Source organism: Papio anubis, chromosome 17, assembly GCF_008728515.1.
Source record: "Papio anubis isolate 15944 chromosome 17, Panubis1.0, whole genome shotgun sequence".
Lineage (NCBI taxonomy): Eukaryota > Metazoa > Chordata > Mammalia > Primates > Cercopithecidae > Papio > Papio anubis.
In genome coordinates, this window is record NC_044992.1 from 11,216,194 (window position 1) to 11,232,521 (window position 16,328).

General features: G+C 41.8%; 1 protein-coding gene across 1 annotated transcript in view; it reads left to right on the forward strand.

The window, feature by feature from the left end:
* The window catches only part of DNAH9 (dynein axonemal heavy chain 9), a 381,289-nt gene that overhangs the window by 98,757 nt on the left and 266,204 nt on the right, over window positions 1–16,328 (forward strand). The window contains exons 21-26 of the mRNA XM_003912358.5: window positions 2,573–2,703; window positions 3,027–3,153; window positions 8,815–8,967; window positions 10,491–10,616; window positions 13,548–13,787; window positions 14,383–14,543. Coding sequence (XP_003912407.4) covers window positions 2,573–2,703; window positions 3,027–3,153; window positions 8,815–8,967; window positions 10,491–10,616; window positions 13,548–13,787; window positions 14,383–14,543 — 938 coding nt within the window. The remainder of the gene's footprint in view (window positions 1–2,572; window positions 2,704–3,026; window positions 3,154–8,814; window positions 8,968–10,490; window positions 10,617–13,547; window positions 13,788–14,382; window positions 14,544–16,328) is intronic.

Genomic DNA, 16,328 nt, shown 5'->3' on the forward strand with positions numbered 1-16,328 from the left:
GTCATTAAGTAAAATTGAATAAGCCAGATTTTATTTATCTCAAACGCCAGCGATTGAAACAGGCCAGGCTTAATTAGAAGGGGGCAGGGACAGAGGCGGAGATTCTTGCAGAAACTTTAAGGGAGATGATTGAGAATTTTTAATTAAAAATACTGAAGAATTAGTATCATTAACCTGTATACAGTGCCACAGGTTTGTGTACAAAATATGTAAACACATTTACTTTCTCTGTAATAACAATGAAACAGAAACAGTTTCAAAACAATAAAATCAACCAGGCTCTAATACCCTAACTGGTAACTATTTTCATTCATTATGAATTTTTCCCAACTTTTGTTCATGTACATACATAGTTTTACATAATTGCTCTCAGTGTAATTATAATTTTCTATTTAATTTTTTCCATTTGAACATTTATGCCAGATATTTCAGATACTTCTACAACCTTGATACTGTTTTATTTTTAATTAGAGCAAAACATCTCATTGAGGAATCATATTTTACTTTACAGTCTTGAGTTTTGTTTGTTTGTTTGTTTTGAGACAGCACCTTGCTCTGTCGCCTAGGCTGGAGTGTAGTGGCGCGATCACGGCTCACTGCAACCTCCGCCTCCATTCAAGTGATCCTCCTACCTCAGCCTCCTGAGTAGCTAGGATTACAGGCGAGTGCCACCATGTCAAGCTAATTTTTGTATTTTTAGTAGAGACGAGGTTTCACCATGTTGGCCAGGTTGGTCTTGAACTCCTGACCTCGTGATCCGCCCGCCTCAGCCTCCCAAAGTGCTGGAATTATAGGCTTGAGCCACCACACCTGGCCTACCCTCTTGTTTTTAAGGGCAGGATCACAGAGAGAAGGAATGGCAGGCCTGGACTTGAATCCTCATTCTCTCACTTGGGTAGGGTACTTAACCTCTCAATGCCTTGGTTTCCCTGTGTGTAAAGTGGGACTAATACTAGTATCTATTCCAGAGTCTTCATTAAAACAATGCACATAGCACATACCATTATGATTGTTGTTATGTAACAATAATACTACAAGCTCTACCACCTCACCAGGTGCTGTGTGTTTGGCTGAAGCACGTGGCATATATTAGTCTGTCCATCATTTCAATGATACTGTGAGTGTGTATGTCTGGGAAAAATGATAACAACCGATTAATTTTGACATCAAAGGAGTATATTTGCTGAGGGAAAATTCATTTTGGTTATATACTTTTGCATGGGTCCAGAAAGAACGTTCCAGAAAGATCCACTATCTACTTAGGAATCAAGTGTTGTATGCCTGGGGATTAGGGGTGGTCTCTGAGACCTTTTCAGAGAGTCCTCAAGGTCAAAATTATCTTAATAATCATATTAAGATGTTATCTGCCTTTTTTCTTGCTCTCATTCTTCCATGAGTGTACAGTGGGGTTCTCCAGAGTTCAGATGACATGTGGTATCATAATAAATTGATACAGAAGCAGTTTTCTATTAAATCGGATATTGCAGAGATTTGATGAAGGTGAAATCATGACCCCTTTTCAACTGTTATTTATTTTGTTTTGGAAAACATATTTAAGTATTTTATGTATGCTAACATAATGGGTTTATTATTGTTACTTTTTTTTTTTTTTTTTTTTTTTTGAGATGGAGTCTTGCTCTGTCACCCAGGCATGATCTTGGCTCACTACAACCTCTGCCTCCTGGGTTCAAGCAATTCTCCTGCCTCAGCCTCCTGAGTAGCTGAGATTACAGGTGCATGCCACCATGACTGGCTTTTTGTGTGTGTGTGTGTGTGTGTGTGTATTTTTAGTAGAGAGGAGGTTTCACCATGTTGGTCAGGCTGGTCTCAAACTCCTGACCTTGTGATCCCCCCACCTCGGCCTCCCAAAGTTCTGGGATTACAGGTGTGAGCCACCACGCCCGGCTTATTATTGTTACTTTTTAAATGCTTTTTTGTTTTGTTTTGTTTTGTTTGAGACAAAGTCTCCCTCTGTTGCCCAGGCTGGAGCGCAGTGGCACGATCTTGGCTCTCTGCAACTGCAAACTCCATCCTCTGGGTTCAAGCAATTGTCATGCCTCAGCCTCCCGAGTAGTAGCTGAGATTATAGGCATGCACCACCAAGCCCAGCTAATTTTTGTGTTTTTAGTTGAGACAGGGTTTCACCATGTTGGTCAGGCTGGTCTCGAACTCCTGGCCTCAAACCATCCCCCTGCGTCAGCCTCCGAAAGTGCTGGGATTACAGGTGTGAGCCACTGCACCCGGCCTAAATGCATTAATGAATATTTTTAGAAATTTCTTTAAAAAAAAAAACCTTTAGCCTCTGGTGCAGAAAATATGGAAAGATATGATAGATAGGACCTACATAAACAAAAGCTCTTTGGACTCCTAAATAATTTTTGAAAATGTAAATGGATTCTAAGCTGAAAATGTTGGAGAACTGCAGCTTAAACTAAGGGTGTTTCCTCCCTTGAGTCTCTTCTCTATATTTGACAACCCAGGAACAAGTTTCTGCTTCTAACTGGCTCCATGGAAGGAGCGTCTAGGAACTGAGCGGAGTGGTGGTTAATTGCTTCCACATTTTTATTTGCAGGATTCTAAAAGGTTTGAAAGCATCGACATTGACTTTAAAGAGCTAGCTTATGATGGCCAGAAAACTCCAAATGTGGTGGAAGCCACCAACAAACCAGGCCTGTATGAAAAGCTGGAGGATATTCAGGGCAGGTGAGGGTCCACCCGTTACCCCTTTAATAAGAAGGCATCATTTCGTTTTCCCCATCGTCTCTGAGACCAGTGGGTGGGAGTGAGTATGTGTGACTTGCATGTCTCTCACTTTGCCTGTGTGTTTGAGTAACACAGGGCATTATTAGAGATGTTGACGCCAATGTAGACACATCTGTGTATATCTTTGCAAATATCTCTAAGTGTTTCTTGTGCTAATTTTTGCATATATTCCATCTATTGCATATATGTACATTTAGGTAATATATGTGTATCCATGGGTCTAGGCATTCTTAATTGGGAAATTCTATGTTCTGTACCCTCAGATTGTGCCTGTGTGAGAAGGCCCTGGCAGAGTACCTCGACACCAAGAGGCTTGCCTTCCCTCGGTTTTACTTTCTCTCCTCCTCTGATCTGTTAGACATCCTTTCCAACGGCACGGCTCCACAACAGGTAAGCTGGAGGAGCATCTGCAGAAAGGTCTAGGAGGACTGAGGAGTGCCCAGGAGGAGGCAGTTTCCGGCTCCGCATCATCATCATGCCTCTTCTCTCTGGCAGGTTGTGTACTTCAGACCCGTGTTGCCCCCAGCATCATCATATACCTCGGAGCTTCCCTCTCTTCCTCCCTCCCTCCCTCCCTTCCTTCCTTTCTTCCTTCCTTCCTTCCTTCCTGGCAAATTCAAGTTCCTTCTCAGCAGCATGCCATTCTATAAGCCACTGGCCTCTGCCAGCACTCCAACTACCAGCTGTCAGCTAAACTCCAAACAATGGATATCCCTAAAATATGTGTTCTTCTCATTATTACCTTCCCTGTGTTTGATTGCCCTTTCTAATTAGTCCTAATTAATGTGCCTTTAACTTACCTCTCTCTCTCTTTCCTTCCTTCATTCCTTCCTTCCTCCCTTCCTTCCTTCCTTCCTCCCTTCCTTCCTTCCTTCCCTTCCTTCCCTTCCTTCCTTCCCTTCCCTCCCTCCCTCCCCCTCTTCTTTCTTTCCTTTCTCTCTCTTTCTTTCTCTTTCTTTCTTTCTTTCCTTCTTTCTTTCTTTCTTTCTTTTTCTTTCTTTCTTTCTTTCTTTCTTTCTTTCTTTCTTTCTTTCTTTGTCTCTCTCTCTCTCTCTTTCTTTCTTTCTTCTCCTTTTTTTTTTTTTTTTTTTGATAGAGTCTTGCTTTATTGCCCAGGCTGGAGTCAGTAGCGATCTCGGCTCACTGCAATCTCCACCTCCTGGGTTCAAGCAATTCCCCTGCCTCAGCCTCCCAAGTAGCTGGTACTACAGGCATCTGCCACCACGCCAGCTGATTTTTTTGTCTTTTAGTAGAGACGGGGTTTCACCATGTTAGCCAGGATGGTCTTGATCTCCTGACCTCGTGATCCACCCGCCTCAGCCTCCCAAAGTGCTGGGATTACAACTGTGAGCCTCTGTGCCTGGCCACCTCGGAGCTTTCTTAATCCCCATCAGTATTGCTGCTCAGCATGCCCTCTGGCCCATCAGAGGCTAATCCCTAACAAAGAACTGAGAAACTTTGAGTATGGCAAAGGTGGACGTGGTTAAGGCTTGGCAGAGAATGCCTTCAATCTGGTTCTGAAGAGTGATCTAGGAAATACTGGCCAAATTCAATAGCTAAAATTTCTATAGGGAGGTGAGATTGGAAGTTATGTTAACTGAATATGGAGGTAAGGCTTATTGGCAAAAGCATATATGAGAAGCCCAAAATTTGGGGTTCTGGCTTCTGGTTCTAGACAGTTACTACCATAGAGTCTTGGACATGTGACTTCTTAGCAACAAACTTTCCTCGTCTGTAAAACAGAAGAAACCTGCTGTGTTCGAAGGTTTTGTGAGTATTAAAGTAACTAATTGAAGCAGTGTTGGTCATTTGGAGCTACAGACATTGGTTCTGAAATTTGGGAGTGCACCAGAATGCCTTGGAAGGCTTGTCAAAGTACAGATTCCTTGGTCCCACTCCCACTGTTCCTGATTCACTACATCTGGGTGGAGCTGGAGAATTGCATTTCTAAGAATTTTCCCAGTATGGTGCTGGTCTAGGGACTACACTGTGAGAACTTCTGCTCTCAACATTGTCTGGGTCTCAAAATGCTTGGATTAGTTCTTTCTCCTGATGTGATTTTGTTATTCATTTAAAGTATAGTTGGGCTCATTTGCTTCTTTTTGCTTTCAGTGTTAGGGTTTTTCCCATACTTGTTTGTTTGATTGTTTGAATATGTATGACGCTGATAGGATTCCAAAAGTCAAACGATGCAAAAAGATATGTATATATTCAGATACATAATTTTCCCTCCTCTATTCCTTTCATGCCATCACCGCCTCTGCTCCACCCCCATAGGTAACCAATTTCATTAATTTCTGGGTTATCTTTCCTATGTCTATCTTTACAAAAATAAGCAAATGCATATTTACATTCATGCATGTACATTTTCTAATTTCGCGTTCTTTCATACACAAAAGGTAGCATGCTACGCCTACCTGTTGGCCCTTTGCTTTTTTCTACTTAGCTATATAGCTTGGAAATCACTCCATATCAAGTCAAAGATATCTCCCTCATTTTGTAATATTTGCATCATACTCCGTGGATATACCATAGTTTGGCCATAGGTTATTTATAACATTTTGTAATTATGAATAATGTGGCATTGAATAACCTTGGACTTTGTATTGTTGGCGTATGTCTTCCAGGTAAACTCCTAATAGTGAGATTGCTGGTTCAAAGGGTAGATACAGATGTAGTCTTGTTAGATATTGCCAAGTTTCCCCCCTTTTGCTTCACCACAAACAGACGAGAGCTTCTCAAACAGAGCCAAAGGATGGAACCACGCATAAGTTTTTTTGTCTTTGACCTACCCTTTCTAACAGTGAAATTAGGTTTTGATTTGTTTATAAGAAGCAAGTATTAAAGAGAGATTATCCCTGATAGTTACAGCACTTCTTTTTTTCCTATAGATGGAAATATTTCCAAAGTAGCCCAGGTGTGGTGGTGTTAAAATATTTATTGTTAATGCATTAGTGTTCTGTATTATAACTGTATTTCTATTCATTCTGTGTATAGAAGGGGTCAGATCACTGCCAGATTTTTTTATACCTCACTCTTTTTAAAAATTAATTTTTTTTTTTTTTTTTTTTGGAGGTGGGATCTTGCTCTGTTACCCAGACTGGAGTGCAGTGGCATGATCATCGCTCACTGCAACTTCAAACTCTTGGGCTTAAGTGATCCTTTCACCTCAGTCTCCAGAGTAGCTGGGACTACAGGCGTGAGCCACCTCACCCAGCTAATTTTTTAAAATTCTTTGTAGAAACGAGGTCTTGCTTTGTTGCCTGGGCTGATTTTGAACTCCTGGCTTCAAGCAATCCTCCTGCCTCGGCCTGCCACAGTGTTGGGATTACAGGCATGAGCCACCAGAATAGGCCTCATTCTTACTTACGTTGATTGATTTCTTATTTGATTTGAGTACATTTTTGAGTAGTCCCCATACCCTAAGAGGTGAAGCATGGTGGAATACATCCTAATACCTTCTATATCTGTGACTCTGTCATTTCACATGTGAGCAAGTGAATGGTTAGGGTTAGAATTCGTGAGTCACAGTGACTACCTCTCAATCCATGCAGATATCACTCTGCTGTTTGTTGTTACAAAGAAGTCATCTGAGGCCTGCCTGCTTTACAGAAAATTTCTAGATAGCCTAATTTCTGTCTAGGTCCCTATACAGAATAAAATTTAAATTAATTTATCAAAATTTGTATGCTTATACACTTGCTTTATTTTGTTCATTTATCCCTAAAACATGATAAGGTTTTGTCCTATCTGAAAACTAGAGCTTTTATGATCTGGAAAAAGTTTTATTCTAGCATGTGTTTAAATATTATATCTATTCTATTTATCTGTATATTTTTTCATTCAGGTTTATCATACTTCCATAAGCTGAGATTCCACTTTATACATGCTATATACATTACCTTCTCTTTAATCGTATTTTTATCTCTTAGTCTTCTTCCTTGGCATTTATCAGTAAATTTCTCAAGCTCTTCCAACATATTTAATTTTTTGTGTCAATTCAGCACTTTAGTGTTGTTAATACTGCTATAAAGTGTACTCTGCCATTGTTAGTCTCTTTACTTTATTTCTCTCCCTCTGCCAAGTCATCTTTCACCACATATTTTATAGACTTCATGTTTCTTTAATTTAATTGAAGGTAAAACAAGGTGATGGTTTCCAAATTGATTTGTTTCCATTATTAAAGGTTTAAAAAATTTTATATATAATTTTATGTAAAGTTATATGAAATTATATATAAGGTTAAAAATTTATATATATAATATATATATAATTTATATTTTTATATATAATTTATATATTTTATATATATAGTTTATATATATTTATATATTTTGTATATAAAATTTGTATATATGTATATTTTTATATATAAAATTGTATATATAAAAAGGTTAAAAATTTATATATATTTTATACACAAAAATCTTATCTATAAATTATATAGATAAAAATTATATATAAAAATTTTATATATAATTTATATATATAATTTTATACATATAAAAATTTTGTTACTTTATAACATATAGTATATATACCTACATAAAATTTAGATATTATATAATATATAATTATATATTAATAATATATTGATACATATTATCTTAATATATTATATTATTAATATAATAGCAATATATTATATAATATATCTATATTATTAATAATTATATATTAATACATTATACATACTAATTATAGATATAAAATAACATATATACATTGTATATTTTTTATACATATGCTCTTATTTGCCCTCTTGAGTCCTGTTTTCTCCTTTTAAATTTTGGGATATTTTCATAAGTCCTATATTGTTGTTGTTTTTAATTTGCTATTTTTTTTTCAATAAAGAAAGGTCTGTCTTGGTATTTGTCCCAAATCAGTGTGGGTAGTGTCTCCATGGGTACCTTCACAGTTTACCTAAATACTCTTAGATTTGTCCTCTCATCTCATAAGCTGGAGAGCTGGTTGTTCTAAATTTAGCATTAAAAGTCAGGATACCAGCAACTGGAGGGTTCTTTGTAATTATTCAAGAAGCTCTACCGGGGGCAGGTTCTGTTTATTCTTTTTCCTTCAGTCTGCTATTTTCTTCACCTCAGGACCACAACATAGCTCTATCCAGCATCCCTCCTAGCACTACTGCCCCAGGCAATCACTATAGAGGACCTCTACACCTGAAATACCATGCCTGGGCGCAGCCCGACACAGCCAGACTTTATGCTTGCCATGAGCATGCCTGCCCTGCTTGGAAACCTTCTGATGTATGTTTGTTGAACTGAAGAGGTTTCAAGAATGCGGTGACTATGGCTGGGCATAGTGGCTCACTCCTGTAATCCCAACACTTTGGGAGGCCAAGGCGGGCAGATCAGGAGTTCGAGACCAGCCTGACTAACGTGGTGAAACCTCGTCCCTACTAAAACTACAACAATTAGCTGGGCGTGGTGGCACTCGCCTGTAATCTCAGCTACTCAGGAGGCTGAGGCAGGAGAATCGCTTGAACTTGGGAGGTGGAGGTTTCAGTGAGCCAAGATTGCACCGCTGTACTCCAGCCTGGGTGACAGAGCAAGACTCCATCTCAAGAAAAAAGAATAGGGTGGCTTCTTCCACAGGCCACTGTCACCACCACTGTTGACTCTCCAGAATCAATGCGTGTTAGCATTTTTCTACCAGATGGTCCTCTGCTCATTTCCTGTACCATGATAGTGTTTTCTTAGGAAGAAGGTTTACAACTTCCCCATCGTGGTTTTCTCCAATCTAGTCCTATCTCTAGTAGACCAAGCAGAATTTAGTCAAACCATTGTGACTTAGTTGGTTTGTAGCTAGTGCACCACTCTTACTAGTTTTATTCAGTCTTTCTTTGGCCACTTCTACAGATTCATTTTATTCCTGTCCTCACATCAGCGTTGTTCCCACAAACTTCCTTCTAAATGCTTGGTATCCACCACTCTGTCTTTCACAATGATTGTCACATGGCAGGCCTCTAAACAATTGTAATAAGCGACTTCCCAAACACGTTCTATGATCCTTTGGCCTGGTTTCCCTTTATAGGTTCAACGTCACCTTTCCAAACTCTTTGACAACATGGCCAAGATGCGATTCCAGCTAGATGCCGGTGGGAAACCAACCAAGACAAGCCTTGGCATGTACAGCAAAGAAGAAGAGTATGTGGCTTTCAGTGAGCCCTGTGACTGCAGCGGGCAGGTAACACGATAGCCCTTTTCCCTCCTTCTGCTTTTCTCTCTCAAATACCTTCATTCAAATATGATCAGCATCAACTCTAGGAGGGCCTTTCTGGCCTTGGTCCAGAGCTGCTATCGGTGCCCTCCAAGAGCCAGCTTCTTTGACTTGAACTGACGTTGGAGCAGCAGCTGGTGCCCTACTTTCCTCTTTCGGGGAAGGACACATGTCAACATTCATATCTTTTCCTTAACCAAAGACCTGTGCAGAGGGAAATGAAATGCACATAAACAACTACCCAAGTCAATGAGAAAAGGATTTTAAAATGATTAGCGGCACCAGGAGACATCAACATGGCAACCCCTAGAGCATCCTGTGGGGGAATCTGGGACACTGACACCCTTCCTGGGAGAAAAATGTCCTTTATTGAAACCAACTGCTTTCCTGAGATGTCCCCTCTCTGCACAAATGTGCCTCAGTGTCACTTCCTCCCACAGCCTTCCCCTTGGAGAACCAACTACCACCCTGCTCCAGAAATTGCTTCCTCCAGATCTCCGTGTCCAATGCAAGGGACACAAGCCATGGGACCATTTTCCCCTTAAGTCTCCTTCCCATCCATTAGCACCACTGCTAAAGTATAAGCTTCTGAAATAATCCAGCAAAGCATTGCCCCTGGGGATTCTCATCTAGTGCCAAATAACACCTGGAGTAAGGATATTTTACAGAGTTCCACCCTTATCACCTGTATCTAAGAAAGCAATTCTAGTGCCAGAAAATAATCGCTTCTCAGTTATATGAGGGTGGCCCTGGGGTTTCATTCACAATGTGTTCTTTCTGTAGACCCAGAAAGCATTTAGTTGGGGAATACAATCCTGGTTTGTACTTCATACTCAGGGGGGACAAGGTCATAAGAAGCCACTGACTTATTTACACCCAGCTCAACCCAGATTTCTGTTTCCTTGTATGAGCTCTGGGTGACAGCCTCCACCCCCTTAACCTGCTACTCTGTCCTGCATATTCCAAATGCACACATCAGCCTGCTGTTAATTATGTCTGGGTCTCACTTATCACCATCCCGGATTACGTAAACAGCACATCCCTCTGCACCTTCTGGCAGCCACTTGGGACTGTATACAATGTCTGGACTCCCCTTCCTTCACTCCCTCAGACTGAGTGGAAGAAAATATGTAGGACTAATCAAAACTTCTTCTTTTTTTTTGAGATAGAGTCTTGCACTGTTGCCCAGGCTGGAGTGCAGTGGCGTGATCTCGGCTCACTGCAAGCTCTGCCTCCCGGGTTCACGCCATTCTCTTGCCTCAGCCTCCCAAGTAGCTGGGACTACAGGCACCCGCCACCACACCCAGCTAATTTTTTGTGTTTTTAGTAGAGACGGGGTTTCACCATGTTAGCCAGGCTGGTCTCAATCTCCTGATCTCATGATCCTCCCGCCTCGGCCTCCCAAAGTGCTGGGATTACAGGCGTGAGCCACCACGCCCAGCCTCAAAACTTCTTAGGCATCCAGTTTCTAACCCGAGTTGTTCTTTCAGGTGGAAATATGGCTGAACCATGTCCTCGGTCACATGAAGGCCACTGTGAGGCATGAGATGACAGAAGGTGTAACTGCCTATGAAGAAAAGCCAAGGGAGCAGTGGCTCTTTGACTACCCAGCTCAGGTATTCTCCTAACGGGACCCCCGTCCTCCACAGGACTGTCTTCCTCCACAGCCTCCTCCAGCCTTCAGCAGCTGGTAGACATCAGGCTGGCTGCGTGCTTCACAGCCAAGGGGGCTTGAATCCCAGACCACTGTGAGGGGTCAACAGGTGGGAGCAGGGGGATTGACAACCATGGCCTAAGTCAACCCTGACCTTGGGAAATCAAGGGTGATCTCTTTTTGCCTTCATTGGCTATAGAAGGGAGAAAATGTCAACAGTTCAACTCTTTGAGCCAGCCTACTTTCTGTGCGCCAAGCTCTGTGCTAAGCACAGGACACACCAGCAGGGAACAAGACAATGAAACCTGTCTTGCTGGAGTTTACAGGCTCGTGTGGAACTGAATTACTGACACATATGACTGGTGGTTTGTTTGTTTGTTTGTTTGTTTGTTTGTTTTAGACGGAGTCTTGCTCTGTCGCACAGGCTGGAGTGCAGTGGCATGATGTCAGCTCACTGCAACCTCCGCCTCCCAAGTTCAAGCACTCTCCTGCCTCAGCCTCCCAGGTAGCTGGGACTACAGGCATGCACCACCACGCCCGGCTAATTTTTTTTTGTATTTTTGGTAGAGATGGGGTTTCACCATGCTGGCCAGGCTGGTCTCAAACTCCTGTCCTCAAGTAATCCACTGGCCTCGGCCTCCCAAAGTGCTGGGATTGTAGACGTGAGCCTCTGCACCCGGCGATGACTGGTGTTTTAATAGCGGGGGCTCAGGGTACTCTGGGAGCATACAGCTAGTTCATGAGGTCTGGGGACATGCCCTAAGCGTATGGTATGAAAGCTGAGATGTGAAGCAGGAGTTAGCAAGCTAAAAATGGGAGCAAAGAGTAACCAAGTAGGAGGAAGAGCCCTGGCTCAGACGCCAGGGTGAGCATGCTGTGTCTGAGCCAGAGTAAGTGGAGGAGGAGCAAAGGCTGCAGGTAGATTCTGGAATCCAGTTCCTATAGACCATGTGAGAGAGTCTGACTTGATTCTGAGATAGATCCGAATTCTTTATAGGTTTCTCAGGAGCATAATAAGAGAGAATAACAGACCTAACAAGAAATGTTTAAAGTAACTCTGGCTACAGTATGCTGCTCCTCCTTCCCTCAGTTAACGGTATAGTAGTAGTGTTGCTCTGTTTGGGGGTTGCAGACATTTAGTAGTCATCAAAGTCTTAGAGTAGATAACATTGCCCTTGGAAAGTATGTAGAATGAGAAGAGGGCAGAACAAATTCTTGAGCATCATTCAGAGCCGGAGGAGGAGGAAGGAAGAAACAGCAAAGCAGAATGAGAAATGGTCTTTTGGGAACAGAAGAAAAACCGGGAAACAGTAATCATGGAAACAAAGCAAGAAATTGTTGGTAGCAGGTAAGAGGTCGGAAATATCAAACACTTCTAAGAGATCAAGCAAAATAAAGAGGATGAAGAAGGTTCATGGATAAATTTGGTGAGGCCATTTCACGGGAGTGGTAGGGAAGAGGCCACACTGCAGGGGCTGAGGAGTGGGAAAAGGTAGAAAGTATTCACAGTGGCTGGGCGCAGTGGCTCATGCCTGTAATCCCAGCACTTTGGGAGGCCGAGGCAGGTGGATCACGGGGTCGGGAGATCGAGACCATCCTGGCTGACATGGTGAAACCCCATCTCTACTAAAAAATACAAAAAATTAGCCGGATGTGGTGGCGGGCACCTGTAGTCCCAGCTACTCGTGAGGCTGAGGCAGGAGAATGGCTTGAACCCGGGAGGCGGAGCTTGCAGTGAGCCGAGATCACACCACTGCACTCCAGCCTGGGCAACAGAGTGAGACTCCGTCTCAAAAAAAAAGAAAAGATAAAAAAGAAAGTGTTCACAGTGAACGTGGATAGCAGGGAGAAACTTAGCTGTGAAGAAAGGAGAAAGGAGTCCACACTGCAGAGAAGAAGAGGTGTTTATTAACAGTAGGGTTGGATCATCCTCTCGATTTGTCCCAGTAAGGCTGCCAATGAGGAGGAGCTTCTTTAACAAAATCTAATGGGACATAAACTCAAAGGGAAAAAATGGATGAACAGAAATGGTGCTGTTTACTACAACAAGATTCTCCATTGCACAAAGGGAATGGTTCCCATCAGGCTTCCTTGTTTACCTGTATCAGAATTTTGAGACAAGAGAATGTGTCGCCTCCCCCTATTGCAGTAAATGTCATCTAGCGTGGTGTCCCCCAAACCAAATGATACTGCAGATGAGCAATGGATCTAAATTCGCCACCATGAATAATCGAAGTTATGCACGTTCTATACAAAGCTTTGCAGCAAATGGAAGAAATATGTATTTCAATTGCGTTTTCTATTTATTTATTTTTAATCTCCGAAAATGCAAATCGTATCAACCACATTGAATTTCAGTATCTTTCATCTTGGCATTTAAAAATAGGCACTTTGACGTTTTAAAATATCTTTAAAATGTAGTGAAAGTATGGTAGAAGAGCAAACGTGTGCCATAGATGATCAGCAGTGACTCACTAAATTCGATTGTCAGACCACAGAAGAGCAGAGCAGAGTGTGTGACATTGGGATGCCTGGGCAACATATTGTTGCCTTCCCAAGCTTGGGAAAGTTGCTACTCTGGGAAGTAAAAGACTGTATCATCCATGTCACAATTTTTAGAAGCCACCGGCCTTGATCAGAGTCAATCTTGGGTTATTCTCAACCAAATGATACATTTTTCAAGAGCGGAAAGTGCTTTCCCACCTGTGCTGTAACAACTTCACACCTTCAAGGGTTTAGAGCATATGGTTCACTTAGTCAGTGCTGGTGGAAGAGAGAGGGATAGGGCTCATGTCACCCACACAATTACATCCTGAGCCCTTGCTGTGTGATGAGTGGGTTGGTTGGAAACAGGCATGGTAACAGCTTTACTAAGCAACTCTTGCTGCCACAGGTGGCCCTGACCTGTACTCAGATCTGGTGGACAACAGAAGTGGGCATGGCATTTGCCAGGCTGGAAGAAGGCTATGAGAGTGCCATGAAGGACTATTACAAGAAGCAAGTGGCTCAGCTCAAAACCCTCATCACCATGCTGATTGGCCAGCTCTCCAAGGGAGACCGGCAGAAGATTATGACCATCTGCACCATCGATGTGCATGCCCGGGATGTGGTAGCCAAGATGATTGCTCAGAAGGTGGGTCCCAAACATCCAGGGGTGCCCACTTTTGTGTCCAGCTACACTGAGAACAGCTCGCATACAACCAAAATATGGGGGCCCCAGGGTCTGTACAGCACTGACCGGACAGCTGGGAGAGAATCACAGTGGCTGCTCCTACTTTTTTTTTTTTTTCTTTTTTTTTTTTTTGAGATGGAGTTTCACTCTGGTTGCCCAGGCTGGAGTGCAATGGCTCAATCTCGGCTCACTGCAACCTCCGCCTCTTGGGTTCAAGTGATTCTCCTGCCTCAGTCTCCCAAGTAGCTAGGATTATAGGCTTGTGCCACCACGCCCAGTTAACTTTGTATTTTTAGTAGAGACGGGGCTTCTCCATGTTGGTCAGGTTGGTCTCAAACTCCTGACCTCAGGTGATCCACCTCCCTTGGTCTCCCAAAGGGCTGGGATAGAACCCTGTAATCACAGCAACTTGTGCTTTCTCTGCTGTGGTGGCCATAGCATGATGCACACTTTAGCGGCAGTCAACAGCCAAGGCATCAGACCTCTATGTGTCCTGTGGCCAAGGGATCCCCTGCTTCCTATGATTTACGCACCTACTCTACCACTCTCTCTTTAGGTAGACAATGCCCAGGCTTTCCTGTGGCTGTCTCAGCTGCGCCATCATTGGGATGACGAGGTCCAACACTGCTTTGCCAACATCTGTGATGCCCAGTTTCTGTATTCCTATGAGTACCTGGGAAACACACCTCGCCTGGTGATCACACCTTTGACTGACAGGTGAGCACTGGTGTCAACCACTGACAGTCTTACTGCTGTCTGGTTCAGGCCAGCCAGTAGACATCTAGGGTCAAAGTCCTAGTTACTTGCTATTTGTCCATAGAGCTACAGGGAAAGGGCCTGACTCAACACAGCTGGTTTAAAGTGAAACTGAAAGGATGTAGGGCAGGGCCTTTCTTGGAACAAATCCCAGAGCAAATCAATGAGTCATGACTTTTTGAGGAATTACTAAGCGGTCATATATACCCGAGTTCTAACACCAGCCCTAACATATACCAGCTGTTTGATTATGAAAAAAATTGACGTAAGTTTTGGTTTCCTCATTGTGAAATGGAAGAGGTAACTCACAAATTCCATGATTATTGTAAGGATTAAAGACAGTAATGTTGGGAGGGAGAGTAGGAGGGAGATGAAGAAAGGTAGGTTAACAGATACAAACATACAATTGGATCAAAGTATAAGTTCTGTCATCCAAAAGCAGAATAGCATGACCATAGCTAGCAACAGTGTATTGTATATTTGGAAGTAGCTAGAAGAGAGAACTTCAGTTATTCCCAATACATAAAAATGATAAATACTCAAGATGATGGATAACTCAAATACCCTGACTTGATCATTACATTCTATGCATGTAACAAAATATCACATATACCCCATAAATATGTAAAATATATATCAATTTAAAAAGCATACTGGTAACCCCCTCACCTCCATTTACAAAACACAAAGAGGTATTTCTGTCTATATTCATTGAAGTTAAAAAATATACCTTAGAATGTTAAACTGCACAAAGATTATAATAACTCTCTAAAACTATTCTCTTGACAATGTCATAATGCAATTTAATTAAGAACTCTTAAGTGAATAATGTATTTTGCTTTCCAGTCATATTTATAAAAATAAATATGGTTCATTAAAACAAGCACATAAAAAGATAGTAATACTCCTAAGGAGGTTAGTTTATAAGTGCTCAGTAATCAATCCCTATTATTATTTTCTTGTCAGTCAGTTGATCAATTAACTGGCACATTTATTCAGTACCTCTTACTCTGGGAATGCAAAGAAATAAGCAAGGTAGTTCCAACCATTCAGGAGCTCGCATTTTTTTTTTTTTTTTTTTAGAAAGACATCATTTCCATCACTTACATTAATTCACACATGAATGAATTCACGCCAGACACCGAACAAGTCACTGGGAATACTAAGATGACTAAAACATTTTCTGCCCTTAAACTCCAGTTCTAATGAGGGAAATAAGACATATGTAGATAAAAATTTAAATATCACCAAGGGGAAAAGTACAAGGCCATAGTATAAAATAAGGTACAAGGCCATATGCAACAAATTTCCAAGCAGGTGACTCAGCAGAAAGCCCCTTGAGCACAGAGGCCTCCACTCACAGTAGGAGGAAAAGAACTGGAAAGGCTTCACGGAAGAGATAGTATTTGACCTGGAGCTTGAAGGATGTATTGGATTCCAGTAGGATTTCAATAGGTTATGAGATTACTGTTGGAGTGTCCATGAAATTGTATAAAAATCTGTTCACGAATCACTTTTTCTATTAAGAGGATTTACAGCATTCATTAATTATTAAAATGCTATGCGTCCCCCAAAGTTAAGGAGCTACTGATAAACATTGCTGGAAAATGGCATATTGTGGGCAAAGTCATGAACCTGGGAAAACTCAAGATATGTTCCTGGAAGAGGGAGTTCAGACTTTGGGGGAGGTAGTCAGCCATAAAGGAGTCAGAATATAGAGCATGAAGAATATATTCTTTATCCAGT